Source organism: Diorhabda sublineata, chromosome 5 (genome assembly GCF_026230105.1).
Source record: "Diorhabda sublineata isolate icDioSubl1.1 chromosome 5, icDioSubl1.1, whole genome shotgun sequence".
Lineage (NCBI taxonomy): Eukaryota > Metazoa > Arthropoda > Insecta > Coleoptera > Chrysomelidae > Diorhabda > Diorhabda sublineata.
This window is the reverse complement of record NC_079478.1, coordinates 38,161,533-38,189,111: the sequence shown is the minus strand read 5'-3', so window position 1 is coordinate 38,189,111 and position 27,579 is coordinate 38,161,533. Positions and strand designations below refer to the sequence as shown.

Genomic DNA, 27,579 nt, shown 5'->3' with positions numbered 1-27,579 from the left:
TACTTGAGAAAAGCGACATTTTCGACAAATTGCACTCAATATTTCGAAATTAATCTTTGATTACTGTTTTTGGTCAGTTTTTCTCTAGGTAGGAGACCAATTGCACTCGATAATTCAAAATTAATATTCAGTAACATTTTTGGTAGTTTTTTTCTTTGTTTGGGAGTCAATTTCCGCTTGAGTGTGATACGGAAAGTCTATTTCCATCAGCTGTAGTGTTTTTTACATTATAACTACTACAAAAACTGGAAAATGTAAAATTTACTTGAGAAAAGCGACATTTTCGACAAATTGCACTCAATATTTCGAAATTAATCTTTGATTACTGTTTTTGGTCAGTTTTTCTCTAGGTAGGAGACCAATTGCACTCGATAATTCAAAATTAATATTCAGTAACATTTTTGGAAGTTTTTTTCTTTGTTTGGGAGTCAATTTCCGCTTGAGTGTGATACGGAAAGTCTATTTCCATCAGCTGTAGTGTTTTTTCCATTATAACTACTACAAAAAGTGGAAAATGTAAAATTTATTTGAGAAAAGCGACATTTTCGACAAATTGCACTCAATATTTCGAAATTAATCTTTGATTACTGTTTTTGGTCAGTTTTTCTCTAGGTAGGAGACAAATTGCACTCGATAATTCAAAATTAATATTCAGTAACATTTTTGGTAGTTTTTTTCTTTGTTTGGGAGTCAATTTCCGCTTGAGTGTGATATGGAAAGTCTATTTCCATCAGCTGTAGTGTTTTTTCCATTATAACTACTACAAAACCTGGAAAATGTAAAATTTACTTGAGAAAAGCGACATTTTCGACAAATGCACTCAATATTTCGAAATTAATCTTTGATTACTGTTTATGGTCAGTTTTTCTCTAGGTAGGAGACAAATTGCACTCGATAATTCAAAATTAATATTCAGTAACATTTTTGGTAGTTTTTTTCTTTGTTTGGTAGTCAATTTCCGCTTGAGTGTGATACGGAAAGTCTATTTCCATCAGCTGTAGTGTTTTTTACATTATAACTACTACAAAAACTGGAAAATGTAAAATTTACTTGAGAAAAGCGACATTTTCGACAAATGCACTCAATATTTCGAAATTAATCTTTGATTACTGTTTTTGGTCAGTTTTTCTCTAGGTAGGAGACAAATTGCACTCGATAATTCAAAATTAATATTCAGTAACATTTTTGGTAGTTTTTTTCTTTGTTTGGGAGTCAATTTCCGCTTGAGTGTGATACGGAAAGTCTATTTCCATCAGCTGTAGTGTTTTTTACATTATAACTACTACAAAAACTGGAAATTGTAAAATTTACTTGAGAAAAGCGACATTTTCGACAAATTGCACTCAATATTTCGAAATTAATCTTTGATTACTGTTTTTGGTCAGTTTTTCTCTAGGTAGGAGACCAATTGCACTCGATAATTCAAAATTAATATTCAGTAACATTTTTGGTAGTTTTTTTCTTTGTTTGGGAGTCAATTTCCGCTTGAGTGTGATACGGAAAGTCTATTTCCATCAGCTGTAGTGTTTTTTACATTATAACTACTACAAAAACTGGAAAATGTAAAATTTACTTGAGAAAAGCGACATTTTCGACAAATTGCACTCAATATTTCGAAATTAATCTTTGATTACTGTTTTTGGTCAGTTTTTCTCTAGGTAGGAGACCAATTGCACTCGATAATTCAAAATTAATATTCAGTAACATTTTTGGAAGTTTTTTTCTTTGTTTGGGAGTCAATTTCCGCTTGAGTGTGATACGGAAAGTCTATTTCCATCAGCTGTAGTGTTTTTTACATTATAACTACTACAAAAACTGGAAAATGTAAAATTTACTTGAGAAAAGCGACATTTTCGACAAATTGCACTCAATATTTCGAAATTAATCTTTGATTACTGTTTTTGGTCAGTTTTTCTCTAGGTAGGAGACAAATTGCACTCGATAATTCAAAATTAATATTCAGTAACATTTTTGGTTTTTTTCTTTGTTTGGGAGTCAATTTCCGCTTGAGTGATATGGAAAGTCTATTTCCATCAGCTGTAGTGTTTTTTCCATTATAACCACTACAAAAACTGAGAAATGTGAAGTTTTATTTAAAAAAAAAACGTTAGTCCGCACAATCTGCAATCAATTATTCGAAAATAATCTTATATGGCAAATTTATAGTAATTTTTTTCCAAATCTCTACCATTTAAGGCCCGTATCTGAATTATTTTGGTCATAATTTTCCAATTTCGGTTTTTTTCTTTAATTTCGAAAAACAATAATGATATTTCTTTACAAATTGCACTCGATAATTTAAAAATAATCCTATATAACACATTATTGAAGTATTTCGAAGGTTCTGTTGCGTTTTAGGCCAATATCTGGAATTTTTCCTTTGTCCATATCTACTTTTCAATTTTTAATTGCCATAAAAAACTGGAAAATCCTTAATTGATTGAAAATAGGTAATTTTTCACAAATTGCACTCAGTAAGTTGAAATAATCGAACCATATTTCGAATTACCCACTTATTTAGGCCAGTATCTAAATTTTTTTCTGCATTTAAATGCTGGAGAATTTAATTTATAAACAAAAAAAATATTTTTCACAAATTGCACTCAATACGTTAAAAATAATCATGTTTTAAAGTATTGTTTCCGAATTTCTGAATTCTAGTATGTACTATCCAAATACACGTCACTAATATTTTGAAAATTTAATAAAAATCAAATTTTTTGTGGAATTGACAGAAGAAATCATATTTTTCTTCAATATAGATTCGTCGGGACTCTTCCCACATTGATTCGACTTTGTAGAATGACTTGAAAATTTCCTAGGTGTTAATGTGGGGTGCCAAGGTATTTCGTGGTACGTTTTATGTACTTAAGTTTTCTATTTGTAGTATTTGACAATTTAATTTTATTTCTCGATAATAAATCCACGTGTTGTGAATCACTGTAATATAAATAAATTACCATGGTGTTCTTTAGAATGTTACAGTAAACTGTTGTTTCATTTTTTATTCAAAAATTATAATCCCGACAGCCCTTAGTATAATTTATCCTTTATCCCTAAAATTTCATTTGAAATTAACAGATTTTTGAAAAATTTTCAGGTACAGTTTTTCACATATAATAAAAAATGGTATTCAAACACTTTTTGGAAAATCTAGAGGTGGGAAAAGTCTAGTTACATAAACAAAACACTAGTTTTAAACAAAAAAAAATTATTTTTTGGATATTCAAGCACTAGTTTGATTTACAAAATCGTAGAGTGTTCGGGAAATGTATAGGTAAAGATATAAAACACTGGTTTTATTTACAAAATGGTAAGAAATTGAATTTTTTCGGAAATAGAGATGAAAATAATCAAATTCTGATTTTCTTTAGAATCTCTTGTGGAATTAACAATTTTTGGAAAATCTAGAGGTGGGAAAAGTCTAGTTATATAAACAAAACACTAGTTTTAAACAAAAAAACATGAAAAATACACTTTTTGGTTACGCATTGCAGAAGTAGGAGTATTCAAACACTGGTTTTATAGCCATAATGTTATGAAATTGATAATTTTTGTTGTAAATCTAGAAATTGAAAAAATTTAGCCATTCATCCACTAGTTTTCTTTATATAGTAGTGTAAAGGTTGAGAAATATAGAGATTGAGGTATTCCAACACTAGTTTTACATCCGAAATGGTACAAAACTAATAATTTTTGGAAAACTATCGAACACTGGTTTTCTTCAACTTTTGGAAACCCTGCAATTGAATTTTTATTGATTCAAACACTAGTTTTCCATAGAAAAATTAGTTTTATTCGTAAATCGATATGAAGGGGGAATTTTTGTTAAAACAAAAATATCTAAAGCAAGCCAATATTTATTGAGCGCAAATTCAAGCACACTAAATATCATATTTCAAATTTTAGCTTTGGAATTCAATCCAATTGCATTTGATCCTCGTCATCCTTCTTCTTCTTATCTCCCTCAGATTTTTCTTTATCTTTATCGTCGGAAGTCGCCGCCTCTCCCGACGATCCACCCTTCTCCAAAGCTTTCACAAACTCCGCCATACTGCCCTGAGCGGCTGCGACCACCGCTTCCGGATTAACCGCCAAACCAGACACTATCGGTCCCAGTTGACCCGATTCCAAAGCGCTAGAAAATTGAGAAACTGCCTAAAACGAAAAAAAAAATAAATAGAAAAATCGTTTTCTTTTTTAATTAAATAGATAACTGACCTGTTGGAATTGCGGAGAAGCTAGTGTGGATCTTAAAGCTTCTTGGGCGTTTTCGTCTACTGCAGGCAAATGGCTTTGAAGTTGTTGAACGGTTTCCGGATTATTTAATACTCCCACTAGAGTTTCGCTAGTCAAAGCAGTAGACAGATCAACTGAAAACATAAAAATTAATCAATCATACGTGTGAACGACACCTAAATAATACCTGCTGGTTGTGTTGCGGCGGATGCACCGTTACCACCAGTAGGCGGAGTGATAATCGACAGAAAATTCTGTAAATCTGCCAATTCCAAAGTTGAAAAAGATGCAGAATCACCGTCCCGCGCTTTCTCGTTACCTGTTTTTCCTTTCGGAGCATCCGGAGTTGCTGTAGACGTAGGATTTTGAGGCGTTGTTGTACCTGGTGCGGTAGTCGTGTTACTTTGTGAATTTGTACCTGTCGTTGTCGTCGGAGTTGTCGGTACAGTGGTTCTGTGCGTTATAGCTGGAGTTGTACAAGTACGCGCGCTACCACTATTAGGTCCCCTTATTAAAAAAAAAAACAATAAATCATAATTAATCTATGTTTAATTTGATTTAAATACCTTATATTTCCAAGAAGACTTGATAAACCTCCCATCTGACCTACTCCGCTACCAAATAACTGCATCAATTGAGATTGAGACATGTTATTCAGCAAAGACTGTATATCCTGATCAGGATTTGATGTATTTCGAACAGCGCTAGACGGATTATTAAGCAATTCGTTAATCCTCTTACAATTATCTTCATCTTTATCAGTTTTGGGTTCCTGAATTGATCATCGTATCAAAAAATTGTATAAACGATTATTAATACTAAATACCTGTATCCAAAAGAAAAATTTCTTATTGGACGACTTGAATTTCAACAAATAAGCCCGACCTGTAGTACATTGAGGAACTTTAACGTATTCGCAGTCGTCTGGGAAAATAATTAGATCATCCTCGACTATACCGGATGTCCTATCTTGCCAACAAAAGTGCATAAGGGAATCGTCGCTCTGGTACACGTATAATAAGCCTTTACGTTTATCTGGGTATACCATGCGACCTATTGAAAAAAATTTCCGTTAGGGATTATTTTTTAAACTAAATTATCGAGTTAACGAACCTTTTAAATTCATTTTACCGGCCCTAACTTCGATTAAATGTTTATTTCCACCCGTGGAACCGGGACCAGCAGCCGCGCTTCCAAATAAGGCACCTCCAGCTGGCATGATTTCTAGTTTATTTCTACAGTAAAACACAAAATATTTTTTTTCTCGAATTCGATTACAACTAATTTAGTTTGATATAATAAATACGTACAAAGTTAATATGACGTCCGTAAGTTTAATAGTCACTACCAAAAAAAATGCTTATCATGTAGATTAAAATCAGATTTTGTATTAAAATAATTATATTGTTAATTTTGTTCTATACAGTTATAATCAAGTAATGAATTAATATTAAATTCGATATTTACTTACTCAGTTAAAGAAATTACGTTTAGCACTAATCTCTTAGCCTACACCAAAGGATGTATATAAACCTCAATTAAAGACAGCTAATTGATTACTTTTGACATGAAACACGAAAAATTTTTTGACACATTGCTCTGTGAAATGACATGTGACTTTGACGTTAGCAAATGTAGCCAACCGTTGTCAATAATAATTTCACTAAAATAAGTGAATGTGTTCGCATTTTTAAGTGTTTTTCTGGTTTTTTTGTACAATCAAGCTATTATTACGCCGAAAATTATGTGTTAAAAAAATCTTAACGAAACATGGAATGTAAAGTTAACGATTTTTTAAACGAAATCAATGAAATAGCTCCTCCGCCATCAAATGCAGATCAGGACGAAGGTATTAACCACAACAAATTTTTGTATAATCAATTATTTTTCCTTTAAATGGATATGAATATAAACTTATATTATTTACATAAAAACTGGATCAAAATTATTTAATTTTTTGGCGAATGTCATTAATCTACAATTAAATAATGATTTTTTGAAGGTCTAGTTAGGATTTACTAATTTTTTTTAATAGAACTGAGTTTTTCGAAAAATATGTGATTACGTACTTATAAGAAATGACTGTATATATGAGTGGTAAAGAACTTGAGTAAATATTTATTAGTATGGTATAATAACTTGGAATAAATGATACGGTGTCTGTTTAAAATAACATTAACTTCTAGCGTGGTTAGAAATTGGAAATTTTCGTAACTTCTTTAATTTTGATTTCAAATTTTGGAGTATTTCTATCAATATAATTAGGATTTTTGAAAAAATCCGTATGTAAATTTCTTTAATTACTTTTCCTATCGTCATGTAAATAAAAACAATTTTTCTGTCGCTTTTTTTGTTCTCAATTGCGTAAATGTAGAGTACTCCCTATAGCAGGAACCAAGTTAAGATATTTTGGAAAATGTAGCTGAAGAACAGGTTTGAGAAACCAATAAATCGAGCCAAAATCAAAATGTAGCAGATTTGTATGTACCGACGTTGATGGTGTTAAAACGAAGAAAATATGTTGAAGAACATCTCAATGGCCTCAATGGTGGATTAAATTTGTTAATGGTAATTTCATAGGGTTTAACCCAATATTATTAACAGTAATAAAACATTGAAAATATAATTAATTAAAATGACTATTAGTTGTTATTTTTTTGGCAAATAAAGTCATTTTTTTTATATCATATGATCATCATTTTGGCCAAAAGGGTAAGTATGATATGATTTTTATATATATATTAAATTATTTAAAATTTGTTTTTATTATTTTTATATTTTAGCTCAATTATGTAATTTATCGATATAAAATAGATTTTTTTGTTCAAAATTTCTATATGTAAAATATATTATTTGCAACGTGTTATTATGACCAAAATGATTGGTCGTATAATATCAATGTTTTTATAACTCTTTTTATATTTTCTCTTTAGGAACTAATAATTTATCACGTTCCTTTGTTTGTTTTTTAGTATGGAAGCAATGTTTCGACGAACTAACCGGTTATCCGTATTACTGGAACAAAAATACTGATGAAGTCACTTGGAATCAGCCAAAAAGTTTTGAAAAAAACTATAAACCTCCATCTAAAATCACACCTGATAAGAACCATATATTGAATAAAGAAATTAGACCCCCTAGTTCCAACAGTGTTCCAAAAGATTTGATAAAAATATATTCAGTTGGAGAAACCATGAAACAGATGCCGAAAAAACCCGTGTCAAAATTAGACAAAAAGCAAACGAAGAGGAAATATCCAAAGGGAGACGATTCGGATGATGAGTAAGTCAGATTTTGAATTAATGGCATTAGTATTAAGTAAAAAAGTTTATTTTTAAGGAAAATTGTGTTGATATCATCGTATGGTACAGATTCTGAATCGGAAGATGATACAAAAAAAGCTAAAAAAGTAAGTTTTTTATTATAACCGGTTTATCAATTTTGCATTTAATGTGGTGTTAATGATGACAGGAACTTATGATTTTGCCTTTTTTAGGCATTAAATGATTGTAAGTTTTCAATCTGAAATGCTCATTTTAATCTGATGATGAACTGCTGTTAGAGATCTCCGATGTATTTATCATTGTGGAGATTTCACAGTTGCTGAGGATTTTTTGACATTTGCATCCATTATTTGAGTACAAATTCAAAAATTTCTGTTCATTTTTTAGGTTATTGTACAATTTTTTTCAAATTTTGGCTTTGTAGGAACTTTTTTTGAAAAATATTTGATGCAGTAAAATTTTTTTTCAAAAGTTCATCGTCTGCTAGATATTTCTGATCCTAGACACTTTTTGTATGATTTAATGAGTTTTTAATGTATTTTTGAATCGATATTAAAAAAAATCTTGTATTTCTAGATATTTTTTCAAAACTTCTGCTATATTTTTTGAAATTCTTATTACATAGACACGTTTTTTAAATTGCATCGCCTTTTTACAGATCTGTACTTGTGCTTAGTACACACTTTCTAATATCGTCCTGGTATCCTGGACACTTTTTTTGAAAAATTCTGGTTTTCCAGATACTTTTTCGATATCTTTCTTTTTTGAGGCACTTTTTTAAATATACTTATATATTACACACTTTCTAATAATTTCTAGGGTTCCTGGACACTTTTTTTGAAAAATTATCGATTGTTGGATGTTTTTTGAATTCTTTCTCTTTGAATTTATTTTTTCAGAAACGTTTTTTTGAAAAATAGTTAATTTTCATTTTAGGATAAAAAGTCTGTCGATTCAGACAAATACAATTCCGAAGAAGACGACGATTTTGATATTTTAGCTAAAATTCAAAAGAGAGCTCAAGAATTGAAAGAACTAGGAGGAGATATTCCCGTCGAAGTAAAAGAAGTAGTCGAAACGTCGAAAAGAGAACTCCTGGAAGTACCGAAAAACGGTCCTTCATTAGTCGCCAGTTATTGTAGCGACAGCGAAGAAGAAAACGACGAAATCAAAAAGATATTCCCGAATAATCCTGAACCGGTACAAGTTTCCCACAGCACTCTATTCCCAAGTAAATATTTAAACAATCAACTTTTTTTTTTAATCTTATAATTTGTTTTTAATTATTTCAGTTACCAAACCGATAAACGTTAAGGATTTCGTCCAATCACATCCTGATTTAAATACCGATCGTACATCTGACGTTGATAAAACCGAAATTTTCGATGCGAAATTATTCAAAAGGAAAAAGAAAATAGCCGTCCCGTTCGTTGGTCCTGTAAAAAAGGATAATCAGGACGGTGAATCCAGGAAAGGATTGGGTTACGATAAGGAAAATAAATCTACGGAAAAAAATAGTAACGGCATGTATCTGGGATTTAGGAAAGGTAAATTTGATGATTTTACTAATATTGATTGCATATACAGGGTGAATGACTCATTCAATAATATTTTATACGGGGTATTTGAAAAGTATTATTCGATTATACATTAAATTCATTGGTTTTCATAATTGAAAAAGGCTTAGAACATTGTAGTTATAGTTTTTGAAAATTTTCGATAATATTTGTTGAAGTTAATACAGGGTGAATTAAAAAAAACAATTTGTTTTGGGTTTCGTTACAAGTTGAAATTAGTTTTCGGTTTTCCTGCCACTTTTTGAAATCTTTTTTGTCGCCAAGACCTATTTTTTTAAAATATATGTACTATTGGATCTTTCTAATAATGTTATTTGGACCTAGAAGTTTTTTTATTCAAAAAAATCTTTATTTATAAATTTTTTTTGTAAATATTGGAGTTTTGAGATACTTTTTGATTTTTCTATAACATTTTCTATTGAACAATTTGGTTTCTACAGTATTATACAAAAATTCTCTTCTTTTTGACTTTTTTTAAAATGTTTTTCATTTTTTTTAAGATCCAAACCCTCCAAATACTTTCCCGCAACATTTTCGTCTCGTAGACTCTTTTTTTAATTTTATTATGGACGTTTTTAAAAGTCTATTGTCATAAAAAGTTTGTTTATTCTGTTTTGGATCCTTTTTATTAAACTTTGGTGTCTTGGAAATTTTTTAAATTCTATTTTAAGACTCTTTTTCTTAATTCTAGTGTCTCAGGCCCTTTTTAATTCTGCTTTATATATATATATATATATATATATATATATATATATTTTTACTTTTGGTGCCTTTAACGCTTCTCTGGAATCTCTATTAATTCCGAGACACTTTTTTTTCGAAAAACTTTGCCTTTTTTAAAGTTGCCCCCGAAGAGTTTTCAAAAAACTTCATTATTCGACACATTTTTTATATTTAAGACCCCAAAGACATTTGCCTTGTGAATATTCCTCTATATTAGTTCAATTTTCACTTTTTCACTTCCTCGTTATCACAAAATTACGATAAGTTATACGAGGTATTTCAAAAATTTTTTCAATAGTGGATAAAAAAATTGTAACGCCTTGTATAATTGAAAAAAAAGTGTACAACAATGTTAAATTGATTATCGTGATTCATAAATATGATTTATTCGGATAATATTTCATAAAACTAATACAGGGTGAGTCGAAAACAATTTGTTGTGGGTTTCGTTAAAAGTTGAAATTAATTTTCGGTTTTCCTGCCACTTTTTGAAATTTTTGTTATCTCCAAGACACATGTCCTATTGGATCTAATAAAGTTATTTGGATCTAGAAGTTTTTTTTTCCAAAAAAATCGTCATTTACACATTTTTTTTGTAAATATTGGGTTTTTAGACACTTTTTTATATTTTTAGGACATTTTCTATTGAAAAATCTTATTTTCAGCATAATTTCTTAATAATAAAACGTGGTTCAGAAAGTTACCGTTTTTTTTTCAATTTTTTACTTTCGATTCACACTTTTATAAGATCCTAGGCTGTTCAAATACTTCCCCGATAAATTTTCATTCCAAGACTTTTTCAAAATTCTGTTCCACAAACTTTGTTTTCTTCCTGATGTCCTAGGTACTTTTTAAATTTTTTTCTGATCGTTTTTTTAATAGTAGGATCCTAAATATTTTTTTTTAATTCAGTTCCAGGCACTTTTTTTCAAATTCTAGTGCCCCAGATGCTATTTAAACATTTCTATTGTTCCCAGATATATTATTTGTAAATATTCTTGTAACACCCTGTATTTTAGTTGAAATGTCACATTCACGTGCTCCCTAACACAAAATATAAAGTATTATACAAGGTGTTTGGAAAATTTGATCATAAAAAGTTGATTGATCATAAATCTAATACAGGGCGAGTCAAACTAAAAGTACTTCGTTGTAATTTGGAAATGGAAAACAATTTTTTTTTAAATTAATTTTAAGGGGGCGTCGAATTTGTAAAATCCGACGTCTTGAATCCTCCGGTGAATAACGTTGAAGAAAATTCTGTAAATAAATCTCAAGACGACAAAGAAACTGAGGAAATCGAAAATATGTATTCGATCCTTAAGGACAAATTGTTATTCTTAAACGAAGGTCGACCAACTTTATCTTCGGTACAATCCATGGTGATACAAGCCGAGGTAAGTTAACAAAACATATTTTTGATGAAAAATCATTAATTTTTTTTATATTTTCAGACATTAATGACTGCTTTAAACGATGGGGCGTTGAAAGGATCTTATATTAAAAAGTGGTTGGAAGACACGTGTTCCGAAATGAAAAAATTAGAAAAAGAGGCAGCTCCGACCGGTTGGGTACTACAATGGGACAAGTAAATACAATTTATATCAAAATCCAAACGTCTTATAATCCCAAAAATTTCATATTTTCAGGATACATAGAAGGTACTTTTATCAAAATAAACAAAACGGTACCAGTCAATGGGAATATCCCCAACCGGATACTAATACCAACGACGTAGCCATGGATATATCGACTACGCCGCCTCCAGTATTAGATATCGAACCGGAAGAATTGTCACCGCCTTTACCGCCAGTTTTACGCAGTCCCAGTCCGCCGCCACCACCTATAATCAGTATAGACGACGCAGCCGAAATTCCTTTACCAAGTAAATAACTTTTTTTATTATTATTTCAATTTGTATTAAAAATTTTGTATTTTCCAGATTACGACGTACCTTTAGACGTCGATGCTGTCCAATTAGTTTCTCAAAAAGTCGAATTGAACGGTCAACCTCTACCTCCAGGCGTCGATCCGGCTGATGTCGCTACCGCACCTCCACAACAAACTGTACAATTACCTCAAGAAAAAGTGAGACTTTATTCGCAATCCATAAATACGTATATGGGGAACCCAATAATGCAACGGGGTAGCTGGAGCTGCCTTCTACCCTCTAGATCGTTCTGCAGAGTCTTATACTTCGATGGAACGTCGAGGATATGTAGAAACTCTTATTTACAATCTTACATAAATTATCGAGTTCTGTTTAGTCTCAATACAACAATAATACGCCTTCCATTCTGCGGAAAGCTTCGTGGAACCTTTTTGGAGCATCTTCTCACCCCTTCAGCTTAATAACGATTCTCCAACCATCCGGAATTTTTTCTATTTCTTCGTTTTCTTTTCTCAGCATCATTTCGGTTTTCGTCTTTGAACCCATTGGGTATGATTAGGTTAGGTTGGGAGAAATCCTCATGGACACCCGGTATAGTTGTCGGATTTTACTGACTAATACCCTCTCCCCCATCAGGGGGATTCTAACAAGGAGTGTCTTGTGTTCGTGCCTTCTATTTGTCCAGACTTAGACACTTGTGATATTTATTTGATGTTTTTTTTTGTTGTTATGGGATAGATATTAACAAGAAGTTTGAAAAAATCGTGTCTACTGGGTATGTTTTAATTGTTAATTTGAATTGTTTTATAGGACAGTTTGAATTCGGCGTTGGATTCTTTTTATTCGGATATAGCTGCTATTAGTTCGCCTTTACCTCAACCTGAAGAAGCTAATAGGGTAACTGCTACAGTTGCACCAGTTTTGTCCGAAATACCAGCCGAAAGTGTAAAGAAAAAGAAAAAAGTGAGTTTGGAATTTGTTTTTTGTGTAGATATGAACGAAAATTTGGTTCTGCTTACAGGTGTCGTACGAATTGTAATGTAATTTAAATTTTTAGGTGAAGCTGATATCGAATTTAGGTATGAAGAAAAAAGGAGTGTCGCAATTGGTGGAAAAGTGGCGGAGCGTCCAACAAGAATATAAGAATTGAATCGTCAATTCCTTTTTTATGTATATAAATTATTTTTATTATTTAAAATAAATTTAAATAGTTTTTTTTTTCAAATATCACAACCAGTAATTACTTTTAGAAGTTCCCTTTTAACGATTAAGTTGTGGTAGTACAGGGTTTTGGGGATGGGGAGGTGGTGTGAAAGGGGTCGATTTTGGATTTTTTTGGTAAATCAAATTTTTTTTTTGTTCTATTTGTATAATTTTTATTATTGAACGCGCGCATTTTACTAATACATAAAGATATCCAATTAAAATCGTAATTACAGATAATAGAATACAAATTATGGAAAAAAAAATTAAAATCGCAAAGTAAAAAACTGTCAATCTACAATTTAAAAAAAAAACATGAAAATTACAGGAAATGATTAAAAACCGTGACACAGTTTATCGATAATTCAGTTTTTAAATAGAAATTTTGACAAACAACAACCGTATGCAATGTTGCCAACTTTACTTATTTATCGAAACAATTATTTCCTCACGATTTCCTCGTCACTTCCGCTCGAAGTAGACATTCTAAGACGCGTGTGTCTATTAACGCGAAATTTCATCACAGTTACTTTGATAATGAAAAATTGTATTATTTTAACAAAACGTCACCCTGTATGCGGCGCATAACGTATCTACGACGCTATAAACTTGTTCGAAATTCGGTCTATTCTCCGGTTTGTACTCCCAACATCTCAACATCAAACGGTACATCTCGTCCGGAGTGTTATCCGGAGCCGGCATCCTATAACCTAGAAACGTTTGATATTTATCAATCATGAAATGTTCGACAAATGACAGATCTGAATCATAAAACGTTTGACAAATGACAGATCTCAATCATAAAACGTTCGACGAATGACAGATCTCAATCATAAAACGTTCGACAAATGAGAGATCTCAATCATAAAACGTTCGACAAATGACAGATCTGAATCATAAATCGGTTTACACATGTCAGATCTCAATCATAAAACGTTCGACAAATGACAGATCTGAATCATAAAACGGTTTACAAATGACAGATCTCAATCATAAAACGTTCGACAAATGAGAGATCTGAATCATAAAACGTTCGACAAATGAGAGATTTCAATCATAAAACGTTCGACAAATGACAGATCTGAATCATAAATCGGTTTACAAATGTCAGATCTTAATCATAAAACGTTCGACAAATGACAGATCTGAATCATAAAACGGTTTACATATGATAGATTCGATATCTTACCGCTATCGATTTTTTCTCGAGCTTTGGAATTACTCATGCCGCTATAGGGTGTACCGCCTTTCGAAAATATCTCCCAACACAAAACGCCGTAACTCCAAATGTCACACAAGGAAGTGTATTTACCGAAATTTAAAGCTTCCGGCGCCGTCCATTTGATCGGTATCTGTTTCATACCGTCGGAAACTATATATTCCTCTTCTTCTCTCGACATTCCGAAATCGGATATCTTAACGACGTTATTATAACCTCAAAAAAAAAAGAATCAATAAACAAAAGGATACTGAAAATTTTAACATCAACCATTTCGTCCTTATTTTATACCCAGTGATTAATGTATGTTTTTATAATAGTTATTATTTTCCATTAAAATGGAAATTAATTGAAAAATTGTTATTTATTTAAAATATAATGTTTCTGTATTGTCCGATAGGTGTCATAGTAGGAAACTGTAATACATTATCGCGTTAACCCTACAGATGGCGTTACCTTGTAAGTTGATTATTTAATTCCGTTAAAAATATAAAAAATGGAAAAGATACTCACCTACCAAACAATTTCGAGCTGCCAGATCTCTGTGTATACAATTTTTTGATTCTAAATATTTCATTCCGGAAGCCGTATCCAGACACATTTTCATTAATTGACTTTCTATAAGGGTAGACGCTTTTTTTCTCAAGAATGTCAATAAAGATCCACCTAAAAGTTTACGAGGGTCAAACTACAATTACTTTCATTCATTAGTTGTTGTCCAATTGATTGTATGTATCCGGAAATACGCATACTCATCAATCCGACGCCATATTATACAAATAAGTCACCATTTTGTAGTAGTGAGTATATAGTTTTGACATTCGATTTTTTGCCAATAGCAATTCGTTTAACTATACGGTTTAAACAATCGATACTTTATAATTCGATTGAAATCGTGTATAAGTTACAACGTTGCCGTATTTGAATCATGTCAAATTTCAATATGAAAATAAATTTAAATGGAAAATTAAAAAAACGTTTATTGAAATAATTTACTTTAAAATCGAATTTAGATAATTTTTAGTAATATACAGGGTCATATCAAAATTAATACGAAAGTTGTATCAAGAAATATTATAGGGAGTTAAAAAAGGAATATACAGGGTCGGTCGATTATTCATAATTCGATTGTTGTTACAACGTTGCCCAATTTTTATTTTATCGCAATTTTTACTTTTAAATGGATAAATTCCACTATAATAAGGAAAGAAAATATACAGGGTCGTATTGAAATTACATAAAACAATTAAGAGACTTGAACAATCGATTATTCGTAATTCGATTATGGCTACAACGTTGCCTAGTTATAAATATGTCGCAGTTTTTACCTAAAATTGCATAAAATAATTAAGAATATACCGGGTCATATAAAAATTACCAAAAAACTTGAATCATCGATTATTTATAATTCGGTTATAGTTACAACGTTGCCAAATTTTTATTTTATCGCAATTTTGACATTTAAACGGATAAATTCCACTGTAATATGGAAAGAAAATATACAGGGTCGTATTGAGATTACATAAAACAATTAAGAGATTTGAACAATCGATTATTCGTAATTCGATTATGGCTACAACGTTGCCTAGTTATAAATATGTCGCAGTTTTGACCTAGAATTGCATAAAATAATTAAGAATATACAGGGTCATATAAAAATTACCAAAAAACTTGAATCATCGATTATTTATAATTCGGTTATAGTTACAACGTTATATATATGAGGGTTAGGCAAATATTTGTCGGTTAAAATTTGAATATACGAGGAGTAGACAGAAATTTCTCGGTCAAAATGTCAATACTCGATGAGCAAACAATAATTGTTCGGTGCAAAAGACGAATAAACGATAATTTATCGGTTAATATAGCGATATATGAGGGTTAGGCAAATATTTGTCGGTTAAAATTTGAATATACGAGGAGTAGACAGAAATTTCTCGGTCTAAATATGAATATTCGATGAGCAGACAATAATTGTTCGGTGCAAAAGACGAATAAACGATAATTTATCGGTTAATATATCGATATACGTGAAGTAGACAACTAATTATCGGTTAAAACATGCATATACGAGGTGTAGACAGAAATTTCTCGGTCCGAATGATGTTATTCGATGGACAAACAATTATTTTTCGATAAAACTGAGTAGTTTCTTAGTTGAATTAATAATATATGGAAAATAGACGATAATTTATCGGTTAAAATATCGATATACGAGGAGTAGACAATGGATTCTCGGTTAAAAAGCTATATAAACAATAGTTGGTAGAAATATGAGTATATGAACAACAGATGGTAATTTTTCGGTTAAAATATCGATAAATAATGAAAAGAAGTGAATTTTATATGCATTGCCTAGTTATAAATATGTCGCAGTTTTGACCTAGAATTGCATAAAATAATTAAGAATATACAGGGTCATATAAAAATTACCAAAAAACTTGAATCATCGATTATTTATAATTCGGTTATAGTTACAACGTTGCCAAATTTTTATTTTATCCCAATTTTGAGTTATGAATGCATAAATTCGACTATGTGGAAAGAAAATATACAGGGTCATATTGAAATTAATAAGGAATTAAGTAAATTTCATTTACCTGGTACTAATTCCATGACGATCATAATCGGTTGTTTCTGTACACATATACCGATCAATTTAACAATATTCGGATGATCGTACTGCTTCAATATCCTCCCTTCTTGTAAAAATTTCTTTTTATGTTCTTCGGGCAAAGTCACCCTGCACGTTTTAACCGCCACTATGGTGTTGCTGTTCTTCAACTGAGCCTTGTAAACGTCCCCGAAGTTACCCTAACATAGAAAAATCATTAAAACCATAATGAAAATCGTCATTTTAACGGCGGTACCTTTCCTATTTTGTCTAATAGTACCACGTTGTCGTTATTCAGTTCCCAGGTTTCTCTCGGTATCGGGTTACGTAATATGGCACCTGATCTACTCGTTACGGGTAATTCGCTGTTGTATTGATATAGAATTAATTCTCTGATGCTCGGAAAAGCCGGTCCCTCGAATCGAAAATGACCCTAAATTGAAAAATTACCGATTTACTGGAATCCATGAAAGATATTTTACGCGCAACCCCCGTATAACTACATCAAGTTCGATTCAAACTGTCGATTTTATTTGTACGTCAAATGTAAATAGTTTTCGGATGAGTTAGCGCCTTGATCAAGTTTTCCCGCCAATATTTACGTCAAGAGTTATAATTTGACGTCCAAAGTGATTTTTGACTCATTTAGGAGGTGGATTTAGTCGAAAATTCAAAATTTATACACAAATTCAGGAAACAATTGAAATTATTTGGATAAAAACACACAACCGCTGTATAAGTAGCCTATATGTTAGGTTAGGTTAGTTTCTAATTGTCAATTGTCTTTATACGTCAAATGTCAATAGTTTTCGAACGAGTTTGCGCAGTTTAATGAAGTTTTCCCGCCAATATTTGCTTCAAGAGTTATAATTTGACGTTTAAAGTGATTTTTGGGATGTGAATCTAATTAAGAATCAAAATTAGACGAAAAGGAAGCATCTGGAAGCCAAAAATAATCGATTTTAATAATCACCTCAATAGTAGTTTGTACTATAAAATGTTTGTGGCCGCCCCAACAAACCGATAAAACAGTTTGACTTTCGTCGTTTCTTGTCGTTTCTCTGACGAGAAAATCGCCATCTTCCCTCAACAATCTGACGACTTCTTCCCGAGGCAACACCCCGTGAAACCACTCTTCATCCACCAGTGATTTATTTGTAGTGATATGTACCTAAATAACAGAGAAAATTTGAAAAAAAATTAGTTTTCTAACCAAAAAGCTATCGATATACGAAGGCTAGTCAACTAATCGTCGGTTAAAACATGAAAATACGAGGAGTAGACAGAAATTTCTCGGTCAAAATATCGATACTCGATGAGCAGACAATAATTGTTTGGTGCAAAAGACGAAAAAACGATTATTTATCGGTTAATATATCGATATATGAGGGTTAGACAAATATTTGTCGGTTAAAATATGAATATACGAGGAGTAGACAGAAATTTCTCGGTCTAAATATCAATATTCGATGAGCAAACAATAATTGTTCGGTGCAAAAGACGAATAAACGATAATTTATCGGTTAATATAGCGATATATGAGGGTTAGGCAAATATTTGTCGGTTAAAATATGAATATACGAGGAGTAGACAGAAATTTCTCGGTCTAAATATGAATATTCGATGAGCAGACAATAATTGTTCGGTGCAAAAGACGAATAAACGATAATTTATCGGTTAATATAGCGATATATGAGGGTTAGGCAAATATTTGTCGGTTAAAATTTGAATATACGAGGAGTAGACAGAAATTTCTCGGTCTAAATATGAATATTCGATGAGCAGACAATAATTGTTCGGTGCAAAAGACGAATAAACGATAATTTATCGGTTAATATAGCGATATATGAGGGTTAGGCAAATATTTGTCGGTTAAAATATGAATATACGAGGAGTAGACAGAAATTTCTCGGTCTAAATATGAATATTCGATGAGCAGACAATAATTGTTCGGTGCAAAAGACGAATAAACGATAATTTATCGGTTAATATAGCGATATATGAGGGTTAGGCAAATATTTGTCGGTTAAAATTTGAATATACGAGGAGTAGACAGAAATTTCTCGGTCTAAATATGAATATTCGATGAGCAGACAATAATTGTTCGGTGCAAAAGACGAATAAACGATAATTTATCGGTTAATATAGCGATATATGAGGGTTAGGCAAATATTTGTCGGTTAAAATATGAATATACGAGGAGTAGACAGAAATTTCTCGGTCTAAATATGAATATTCGATGAGCAGACAATAATTGTTCGGTGCAAAAGACGAATAAACGATAATTTATCGGTTAATATAGCGATATATGAGGGTTAGGCAAATATTTGTCGGTTAAAATTTGAATATACGAGGTGTAGACAGAAATTTCTCGGTCAAAATGTCAATACTCGATGAGCAGACAATAATTGTTCGGTGCAAAAGACGAATAAACGATAATTTATCGGTTAATATAGCGATATATGAGGGTTAGGCAAATATTTGTCGGTTAAAATATGAATATACGAGGAGTAGACAGAAATTTCTCGGTCTAAATATGAATATTCGATGAGCAGACAATAATTGTTCGGTGCAAAAGACGAATAAACGATAATTTATCGGTTAATATAGCGATATATGAGGGTTAGGCAAATATTTGTCGGTTAAAATTTGAATATACGAGGTGTAGACAGAAATTTCTCGGTCAAAATGTCAATACTCGATGAGCAGACAATAATTGTTCGGTGCAAAAGACGAATAAACGATAATTTATCGGTTAATATAGCGATATATGAGGGTTAGGCAAATATTTGTCGGTTAAAATTTGAATATACGAGGAGTAGACAGAAATTTCTCGGTCTAAATATGAATATTCGATGAGCAGACAATAATTGTTCGGTGCAAAAGACGAATAAACGATAATTTATCGGTTAATATAGCGATATATGAGGGTTAGACAAATATTTGTCGGTTAAAATTTGAATATACGAGGAGTAGACAGAAATTTCTCGGTCTAAATATGAATATTCGATGAGCAGACAATAATTGTTCGGTGCAAAAGACGAATAAACGATAATTTATCGGTTAATATAGCGATATATGAGGGTTAGACAAATATTTGTCGGTTAAAATTTGAATATACGAGGAGTAGACAGAAATTTCTCGGTCTAAATATGAATATTCGATGAGCAGACAATAATTGTTCGGTGCAAAAGACGAATAAACGATAATTTATCGGTTAATATATCGATATATGAGGGTTAGACAAATATTTGTCGGTTAAAATATGAATATACGAGGAGTAGACAGAAATTTCTCGGTCTAAATATCAATATTCGATGAGCAAACAATAATTGTTCGGTGCAAAAGACGAATAAACGATAATTTATCGGTTAATATAGCGATATATGAGGGTTAGACAAATATTTGTCGGTTAAAATTTGAATATACGAGGAGTAGACAGAAATTTCTCGGTCTAAATATCAATATTCGATGAGCAGACAATAATTGTTCGGTGCAAAAGACGAATAAACGATAATTTATCGGTTAATATATCGATATATGAGGGTTAGACAAATATTTGTCGGTTAAAATATGAATATACGAGGAGTAGACAGAAATTTCTCGGTCTAAATATCAATATTCGATGAGCAAACAATAATTGTTCGGTGCAAAAGACGAATAAACGATAATTTATCGGTTAATATAGCGATATATGAGGGTTAGGCAAATATTTGTCGGTTAAAATTTGAATATACGAGGAGTAGACAGAAATTTCTCGGTCTAAATATGAATATTCGATGAGCAGACAATAATTGTTCGGTGCAAAAGACGAATAAACGATAATTTATCGGTTAATATAGCGATATATGAGGGTTAGGCAAATATTTGTCGGTTAAAATTTGAATATACGAGGTGTAGACAGAAATTTCTCGGTCAAAATGTCAATACTCGATGAGCAAACAATAATTGTTCGGTGCAAAAGACGAAAAAAACGATACTTTATCGGTTAATATATCGATATACGTGAAGTAGACAACTAATTATCGGTTAAAACATGCATATACGAGGTGTAGACAGAAATTTCTCGGTCCGAATGATGTTATTCGATGGACAAACAATTATTTTTCGATAAAACTGAGTAGTTTCTTAGTTGAATTAATAATATATGGAAAATAGACGATAATTTATCGGTTAAAATATCGATATACGAGGAGTAGACAATGGATTCTCGGTTAAAAAGCTGTATAAACAATAGTTGGTAGAAATATGAGTATATGAACAACAGATGGTAATTTTTCGGTTAAAATATCGATAAATAATGAAAAGAAGTGAATTTTATATGCATTATGTTGAAGCGTAGAAATTAAAAACAACAACTACATCGTGCATTGTTATAAAAAGCAAACCCAAAAGCCTAAAAAGACCTACACTAGTTTCTCCCCCTTCACTACACGAAGCTGAATCCTTCCTCCTTCGAGGAGGAGGAACGGGTGACGAAGGGGCAGATTTCCGTCTAAAAGGTTTACGTAACATTTTAACTATCTTCTGGGGTTCGAAAATACTACGTTTAGAATGCGTGCTATTTGTACCATCACCCTAAAATTAGTAATACCGCGTTAAAATATAACCAACACCGTAACTAAGACGGAACGTTCGGTTTTTGTAAAGATCGAATCGAATTACGAGATAATTTGATAAAAATCGATTGGAATATTCGAACTTTACAAAAAACGACATTCGAAACGTTCCGAATTGTTTTTTTACCTCTTCTGTGTTGCCGTTGAAGGAATTTTGACTGTCTATTGATAGGTCGCAGGCCGTCGGGGCTTCCTCGCAACCCAATTCATTCAGAGCGCTCCGAATTAATTCGGTCTGCTTTAGCATCTTCCTTTCCTGGCATTTTAATTCGTTTATTTCCTTCTTGCACGTGTCTATACTTATAGATGATAATCTAAATGGAAATTTTCATTATTTATACTGTGAAAAAAGAAGGAGAAACGGGAAATGAAACGGTGTTTTTCAATATATTTCTGCAATTGAACGATTTCATTTATAACATTTTATTTTGATCGTATTTTATAATAAAACTTGACTTCATGATACCGTATCTCAGAAACCGATGGTTTAAAGAATGTCAAAATTTGACAGATTGGGAAGAATTAAGTCCTGATTCAAATTATTTTATTTACAAAATTCCATTCTGATCAGTTTAGAAAATATGAATCAAAATGCAGGATAGTGTCATTTTCATATTATAATTAACTTTAAGATACTGTAACTCGGAAACCGGTGGTTTGTAGAACGTCAAAATTTGACAATGTCTAAATAAATTCGTCCTAATTCAATAGAGTTTACTACAAAATTTGTATTTTGATCGGTTTAGGAAGTATGAGCAAAAATAGAGGATATTGTTATTTTTATATTATAGTTAACTTTCAGATACCGTATCTCAGAAACAGATGGTTTAAAGAATGTCAAAATTTGACAGATTAGGAAGAATTGAGTTCTGATTTAAATTATTTTATTTACAAAATTCTATTCTGATCAGTTTAGGAAATATGAGCCAAAATGCAGGATAGTGTAATTTTCATATTATAATTAACTTTAAGATACTGTAACTAGGAAACCGATGGTTTAGAGAATGTCAAAATTTGACAGTTTACATATAAATAAGTCCTAATTCGAATGATTCTACTTATAACTTGCTATTTAAATCGATTCAGGTAATAGGAGCCAAAATAGAGGATGACGTCAATTTTATATTAAAAGTTAACTTCAAGATGCAGTATCTCGAAATCCAACGGTTCGAAAGATGTCAAAATTTGACAGTTTACATATAAATAAGTCCTAATTCGAATGATTCTACTTATAACTTGCTATTTAAATCGATTCAGGTAATAGGAGCCAAAATAGAGGATGACGTCAATTTTATATTAAAAGTTAACTTCAAGATGCAGTATCTCGAAATCCAACGATTCGAAAGATGTCAAAATTTGACAGTTTACATATAAATAAGTCCTAATTCGAATGATTCTACTTATAACTTGTTATTTAAATCGATTCAGGTAATAGGAGCCAAAATAGAGGATGACGTCAATTTTATATTAAAAGTTAACTTCAAGATGCAGTATCTCGAAATCCAACGGTTCGAAAGATGTCAAAATTTGACAGTTTACATATAAATAAGTCCTAATTCGAATGATTCTACTTATAACTTGCTATTTAAATCGATTCAGGTAATAGGAGCCAAAAGAGAGGATGACGTCAATTTTATATTAAAAGTTAACTTCAAGATGCAGTATCTCGAAATCCAACGGTTCAAAAGATGTCAAAATTTGACAGTTTACATATAAATAAGTCCTAATTCGAAAGATTCTACTTATAACTTGCTATTTAAATCAATTCAGGTAATAGGAGCCAAAATAGAGGATGACGTCAATTTTATATTAAAAGTTAACTTCAAGATGCAGTATCTCGAAATCCAACGGTTCGAAAGATGTCAAAATTTGACAGTTTACATATAAATAAGTCCTAATTCGAATGATTCTACTTATAACTTGCTATTTAAATCGATTCAGGTAATAGGAGCCAAAATAGAGGATGACGTCAATTTTATATTAAAAGTTAACTTCAAGATGCAGTATCTCGAAATCCAACGGTTCGAAAGATGTCAAAATTTGACAGTTTACATATAAATAAGTCCTAATTCGAATGATTCTACTTATAACTTGCTATTTAAATCGATTCAGGTAATAGGAGCCAAAATAGAGGATGACGTCAATTTTATATTAAAAGTTAACTTCAAGATGCAGTATCTCGAAATCCAATGGTTCAAAAGATGTCAAAATTTGACAGTTTACATATAAATACGTCCTAATTCGAATGATTCTACTTATAACTTGCTATTTAAATCGATTCAGGTAATAGGAGCCAAAATAGAGGATGACGTCAATTTTATATTAAAAGTTAACTTCAAGATGCAGTATCTCGAAATCCAACGGTTCGAAAGATGTCAAAATTTGACAGTTTACATATAAATAAGTCCTAATTCGAATGATTCTACTTATAACTTGCTATTTAAATCGATTCAGGTAATAGGAGCCAAAATAGAGGATGACGTCAATTTTATATTAAAAGTTAACTTCAAGATGCAGTATCTCGAAATCCAACGATTCGAAAGATGTCAAAATTTGACAGTTTACATATAAATAAGTCCTAATTCGAATGATTCTACTTATAACTTGCTATTTAAATCGATTCAGGTAATAGGAGCCAAAATAGAGGATGACGTCAATTTTATATTAAAAGTTAACTTCAAGATGCAGTATCTCGAAATCCAACGGTTCGAAGATGTCAAAATTTGACAGTTTACATATAAATAACTCCTAATTCGAATGATTCTACTTATAACTTGCTATTTAAATCGATTCAGGTAATAGGAGCCAAAATAGAGGATGACGTCAATTTTATATTAAAAGTTAACTTCAAGATGCAGTATCTCGAAATCCAACGGTTCGAAAGATGTCAAAATTTGACAGTTTACATATAAATAAGTCCTAATTCGAATGATTCTACTTATAACTTGCTATTTAAATCGATTCAGGTAATAGGAGCCAAAATAGAGGATGACGTCAATTTTATATTAAAAGTTAACTTCAAGATGCAGTATCTCGAAATCCAACGGTTCAAAAGATGTCAAAATTTGACAGTTTACATATAAATAAGTCCTAATTCGAATGATTCTACTTATAACTTGCTATTTAAATCGATTCAGGTAATAGGAGCCAAAATAGAGGATGACGTCAATTTTATATTAAAAGTTAACTTCAAGATGCAGTATCTCGAAATCCAACGGTTCGAAAGATGTCGAAACTTGACAGTTTACATATAAATAAGTCCTAATTCGAATGGATCTACTTATAACTTGCTATTTAAATCGATTCAGGTAATAGGAGCCAAAATAGAGGATGACGTCAATTTTATATTAAAAGTTAACTTCAAGATGCAGTATCTCGAAATCCAACGGTTCGAAAGATGTCAAAATTTGACAGTTTACATATAAATAAGTCCTAATTCGAATGATTCTACTTATAACTTGTTATTTAAATCGATTCAGGTAATAGGAGCCAAAATAGAGGATGACGTCAATTTTATATTAAAAATTAACTTCAAGATGCAGTATCTCGAAATCCAACGGTTCGAAAGATGTCAAAACTTGACAGTTTACATATAAATAAGTCCTAATTCGAATGATTCTACTTATAACTTGCTATTTAAATCGATTCAGGTAATAGGAGCCAAAATAGAGGATGACGTCAATTTTATATTAAAAGTTAACTTCAAGATGCAGTATCTCGAAATCCAACGGTTCGAAAGATGTCAAAATTTGACAGTTTACATATAAATAAGTCCTAATTCGAATGATTCTACTTATAACTTGCTATTTAAATCGATTCAGGTAATAGGAGCCAAAATAGAGGATGACGTCAATTTTATATTAAAAGTTAACTTCAAGATGCAGTATCTCGAAATCCAACGGTTCGAAAGATGTCAAAATTTGACAGTTTACATATAAATAAGTCCTAATTCGAATGATTCTACTTATAACTTGCTATTTAAATCGATTCAGGTAATAGGAGCCAAAATAGAGGATGACGTCAATTTTATATTAAAAGTTAACTTCAAGATGCAGTATCTCGAAATCCAATGGTTCAAAAGATGTCAAAATTTGACAGTTTACATATAAATAAATCCTAATTCGAATGATTTCAATTATAAACTTCTACTCTAGAAGGTTCAGAAAATTTAAGTTGATGACATTCTTACTGTATGTTAAAAACAAGTAATTTGAAAAAAATTTGACAGTTTTTGTATAATAAAGTGGCAGTTTTTCACTCACCTGTTATTAGTATCGTTGGTGTTGGAAGTTTTACCATTAACCAAACCTTCGGTGGTGCTAATGTTGTTTCGTTTTTCTTGTATCTCTTTTATATTCGTCTCCAAATCACTCAGTTTCGTTCTCAACCATTCCACCGTCAAATTATCGACTGTCAATTGATTGGGAAGCAATTTTCCAGCGGAATCCTCCACGAGGCTTTCGTCGAAAACAAATTTCACTGGTTCCGCAGGCGTGGTTCTACCAATAAATGAAATAATTAGAGTTGAAGGTGCATTTTTTTTTCGAGTTACCACTCACTTGTGTTTTTCGGTGAAATCTTTATATTCCTCGCTTGGTTTGAGGCTTTCGATGCTGTTTATTATTTTCTTTTGGATGTCCTTGAACTTCTCGGAAGTTAAATCGGAATTTATGGCAACGTCCTGTAGAATTTGTTTCCTAAAATGTGCCACGACATGATTGAATTGAGGATCGATGTTGAAAGGAAATATTTTTTTCAAAATTATGACACCTTAGATGTTTTTTTGATAAAATTTCCTCACCTATACACTTTTCAACTTTTTTTCTTCGAAATTCTGGTTTTTCATACATATTTTTTTGAATTATTGGTCCTCGAATAATTTTTTCTTCTCTAAATCTTTTTTTTCGAAAAACTTCGGCATCATGTACATTTTTTTGGCAAATTCTCGTCTTCTAGATACTTTTTTAAGAATTTTTTGTTTCTGTTATAGTTTTTTCAAAAGGCCTTAGCTTTCTAGAGACAATTTTGAAAACATTCCACCTCCCCAACAATTTTTATCCAAAATTCTAACTCAACTTTAACAATTTTTTTGGATAATTTTGGTTTTCTCGTTTGTTTCGTTATTTTTTTTTTGCCTTCCAGAGTTTTTATTAATATTATGTCAGACACTTCGACGCTTTTTTGAGAGAAATGTTTGCCACCAAAACAATTTTTTTGAAAATTCTTGCTTCCTGAACAATTTTCTATGAAAAATTTTGATTTCCTAACCAGTTTTGATATTTTTCTTGCCTTCCAGACACTTTATATTGCCACAGCAGACTCCTACACACATTTTGAAAAAAATATCTGCATCCAAAACAATTTTTTTGAAAATTCTTGCTTCCTGAACCATTTTCTTTGAAAAATTTTGATTTCCTAACCAGTTTTGATATTTTTCTTGCCTTCCAGGCACTTTATATTGCCACAGCAGACTCCTACACCCATTTTGAAAAAAATATCTGCCTCCAAAACAATTTTTTTGAAAATTCTTGCTTCCTGAACCATTTTCTTTGAAAAATTTTGATTTCCTAACCAGTTTTGATATTTTTCTTGCCTTCCAGACACTTTGTATTGCTACAGCAGACTCCTACACCCATTTTGAAAAAAATATCTGCCTCCAAAACAATGTTTTTGAAAATTATTGCTTCCTGAACCATTTTCTTTGAAAAATTTTGATTTCCTAACCAGTTTTGATATTTTTCTTGCCTTCCAGACACTTTGTATTGCTACAGCAGACTCCTACATCCATTTTGAAAAAAATATCTGCCTCCAAAACAATTTTTTTGAAAATTCTTGCTTCCTGAACCATTTTCTTTGAAAAATTTTGATCTTCTAACCAGTTTTGATATTTTTCTTGCCTTCCAGACACTTTGTATTGCTACAGCAGACTCCTACACCCATTTTGAAAAAAATATCTGCATCAAAAACAATTTTTTTGAAAATTCTTGCTTCCTGAACCATTTTCTTTGAAAAATTTTGATCTTCTAACCAGTTTTGATATTTTTCTTGCCTTCCAGACACTTTGTATTGCCACAGCAGACTCCTACACCCATTTTGAAAAAAATATCTGCCTCCAAAACAATGTTTTTGAAAATTATTGCTTCCTGAACCATTTTCTTTGAAAAATTTTGATTTCCTAACCAGTTTTGATATTTTTCTTGCCTTCCAGAC

The 27,579-nt window shown here is 31.3% G+C and overlaps 3 protein-coding genes across 10 annotated transcripts in view; 1 reads left to right on the top strand and 2 right to left on the bottom strand.

Moving 5' to 3' along the window:
• Window positions 1-3,842: 3,842 nt before the first annotated feature.
• LOC130443784 (proteasomal ubiquitin receptor ADRM1 homolog) lies at window positions 3,843-5,830 on the bottom strand. 2 transcript variants are annotated; one of them, XM_056778614.1, is made up of 7 exons: window positions 5,711-5,830; window positions 5,353-5,474; window positions 5,066-5,292; window positions 4,806-5,011; window positions 4,427-4,746; window positions 4,222-4,373; window positions 3,843-4,158 (listed from the first exon to the last, which is right to left on the bottom strand). In XM_056778614.1, the coding sequence occupies exons 2-7, from the start codon at window positions 5,456-5,458 to the stop codon at window positions 3,919-3,921; spliced, it is 1,251 nt and encodes a 416-aa protein (XP_056634592.1). In that variant the 5' UTR covers window positions 5,459-5,474; window positions 5,711-5,830; the 3' UTR covers window positions 3,843-3,918. The 2 variants fall into 2 exon arrangements, with proteins under 2 accessions (XP_056634592.1, XP_056634593.1); XM_056778615.1 differs by having other exon boundaries at window positions 4,559-4,746.
• A 24-nt stretch (window positions 5,831-5,854) lies between these two features.
• On the top strand, window positions 5,855-13,004 carry LOC130443783 (formin-binding protein 4-like). 3 transcript variants are annotated; one of them, XM_056778613.1, is made up of 12 exons: window positions 5,974-6,088; window positions 6,628-6,807; window positions 7,212-7,521; window positions 7,579-7,648; window positions 8,460-8,754; window positions 8,816-9,070; window positions 11,021-11,220; window positions 11,278-11,411; window positions 11,473-11,708; window positions 11,766-11,911; window positions 12,525-12,677; window positions 12,772-13,004. In XM_056778613.1, the coding sequence occupies exons 3-12, from the start codon at window positions 7,433-7,435 to the stop codon at window positions 12,862-12,864; spliced, it is 1,671 nt and encodes a 556-aa protein (XP_056634591.1). In that variant the 5' UTR covers window positions 5,974-6,088; window positions 6,628-6,807; window positions 7,212-7,432; the 3' UTR covers window positions 12,865-13,004. The 3 variants fall into 3 exon arrangements, with proteins under 3 accessions (XP_056634589.1, XP_056634590.1, XP_056634591.1); XM_056778611.1 differs by lacking the exon at window positions 6,628-6,807 and having other exon boundaries at window positions 5,855-6,088; XM_056778612.1 differs by having other exon boundaries at window positions 5,965-6,807.
• A 58-nt stretch (window positions 13,005-13,062) lies between these two features.
• The window catches only part of LOC130443782 (tyrosine-protein kinase Fer), a 33,352-nt gene continuing 18,835 nt past the window's right edge, over window positions 13,063-27,579 (bottom strand). For 3 of the 5 annotated variants that reach the window (XM_056778606.1, XM_056778607.1, XM_056778610.1), the window contains 10 exons: window positions 25,929-26,066; window positions 25,632-25,868; window positions 21,497-21,683; window positions 21,161-21,328; window positions 17,724-17,921; window positions 17,007-17,183; window positions 16,737-16,950; window positions 14,650-14,802; window positions 14,107-14,352; window positions 13,063-13,627 (listed from right to left, as the gene is read on the bottom strand). In XM_056778606.1, coding sequence (XP_056634584.1) covers window positions 13,473-13,627; window positions 14,107-14,352; window positions 14,650-14,802; window positions 16,737-16,950; window positions 17,007-17,183; window positions 17,724-17,921; window positions 21,161-21,328; window positions 21,497-21,683; window positions 25,632-25,868; window positions 25,929-26,066 — 1,873 coding nt within the window. In that variant the 3' untranslated portion in view covers window positions 13,063-13,472. The remainder of the gene's footprint in view (window positions 13,628-14,106; window positions 14,353-14,649; window positions 14,803-16,736; window positions 16,951-17,006; window positions 17,184-17,723; window positions 17,922-21,160; window positions 21,329-21,496; window positions 21,684-25,631; window positions 25,869-25,928; window positions 26,067-27,579) is intronic. The other 2 variants (XM_056778609.1, XM_056778608.1) reach the window with 1 other exon arrangement.

Bases quoted from the DNA above. Each gene is read 5' to 3' on its own strand.
- LOC130443783 (XM_056778611.1), top strand. From the start codon at position 6,010: ATGGAATGTAAAGTTAACGATTTTTTAAACGAAATCAATGAAATAGCT. The intron at 7,522-7,578 runs GTAAGTCAGATT...TTTATTTTTAAG, and splicing joins GGAGACGATTCGGATGATGA to GAAAATTGTGTTGATATCAT. The intron at 9,071-11,020 runs GTAAATTTGATG...ATTAATTTTAAG, and splicing joins GTATCTGGGATTTAGGAAAG to GGGGCGTCGAATTTGTAAAA.
- LOC130443784 (XM_056778614.1), bottom strand. From the start codon at position 5,458: ATGCCAGCTGGAGGTGCCTTATTTGGAAGCGCGGCTGCTGGTCCCGGT. The intron at 4,747-4,805 runs GTATTTAAATCA...TTTTTTAATAAG, and splicing joins AGTCTTCTTGGAAATATAAG to GGGACCTAATAGTGGTAGCG. The intron at 4,374-4,426 runs GTATTATTTAGG...TTATGTTTTCAG, and splicing joins CGCCGCAACACAACCAGCAG to TTGATCTGTCTACTGCTTTG.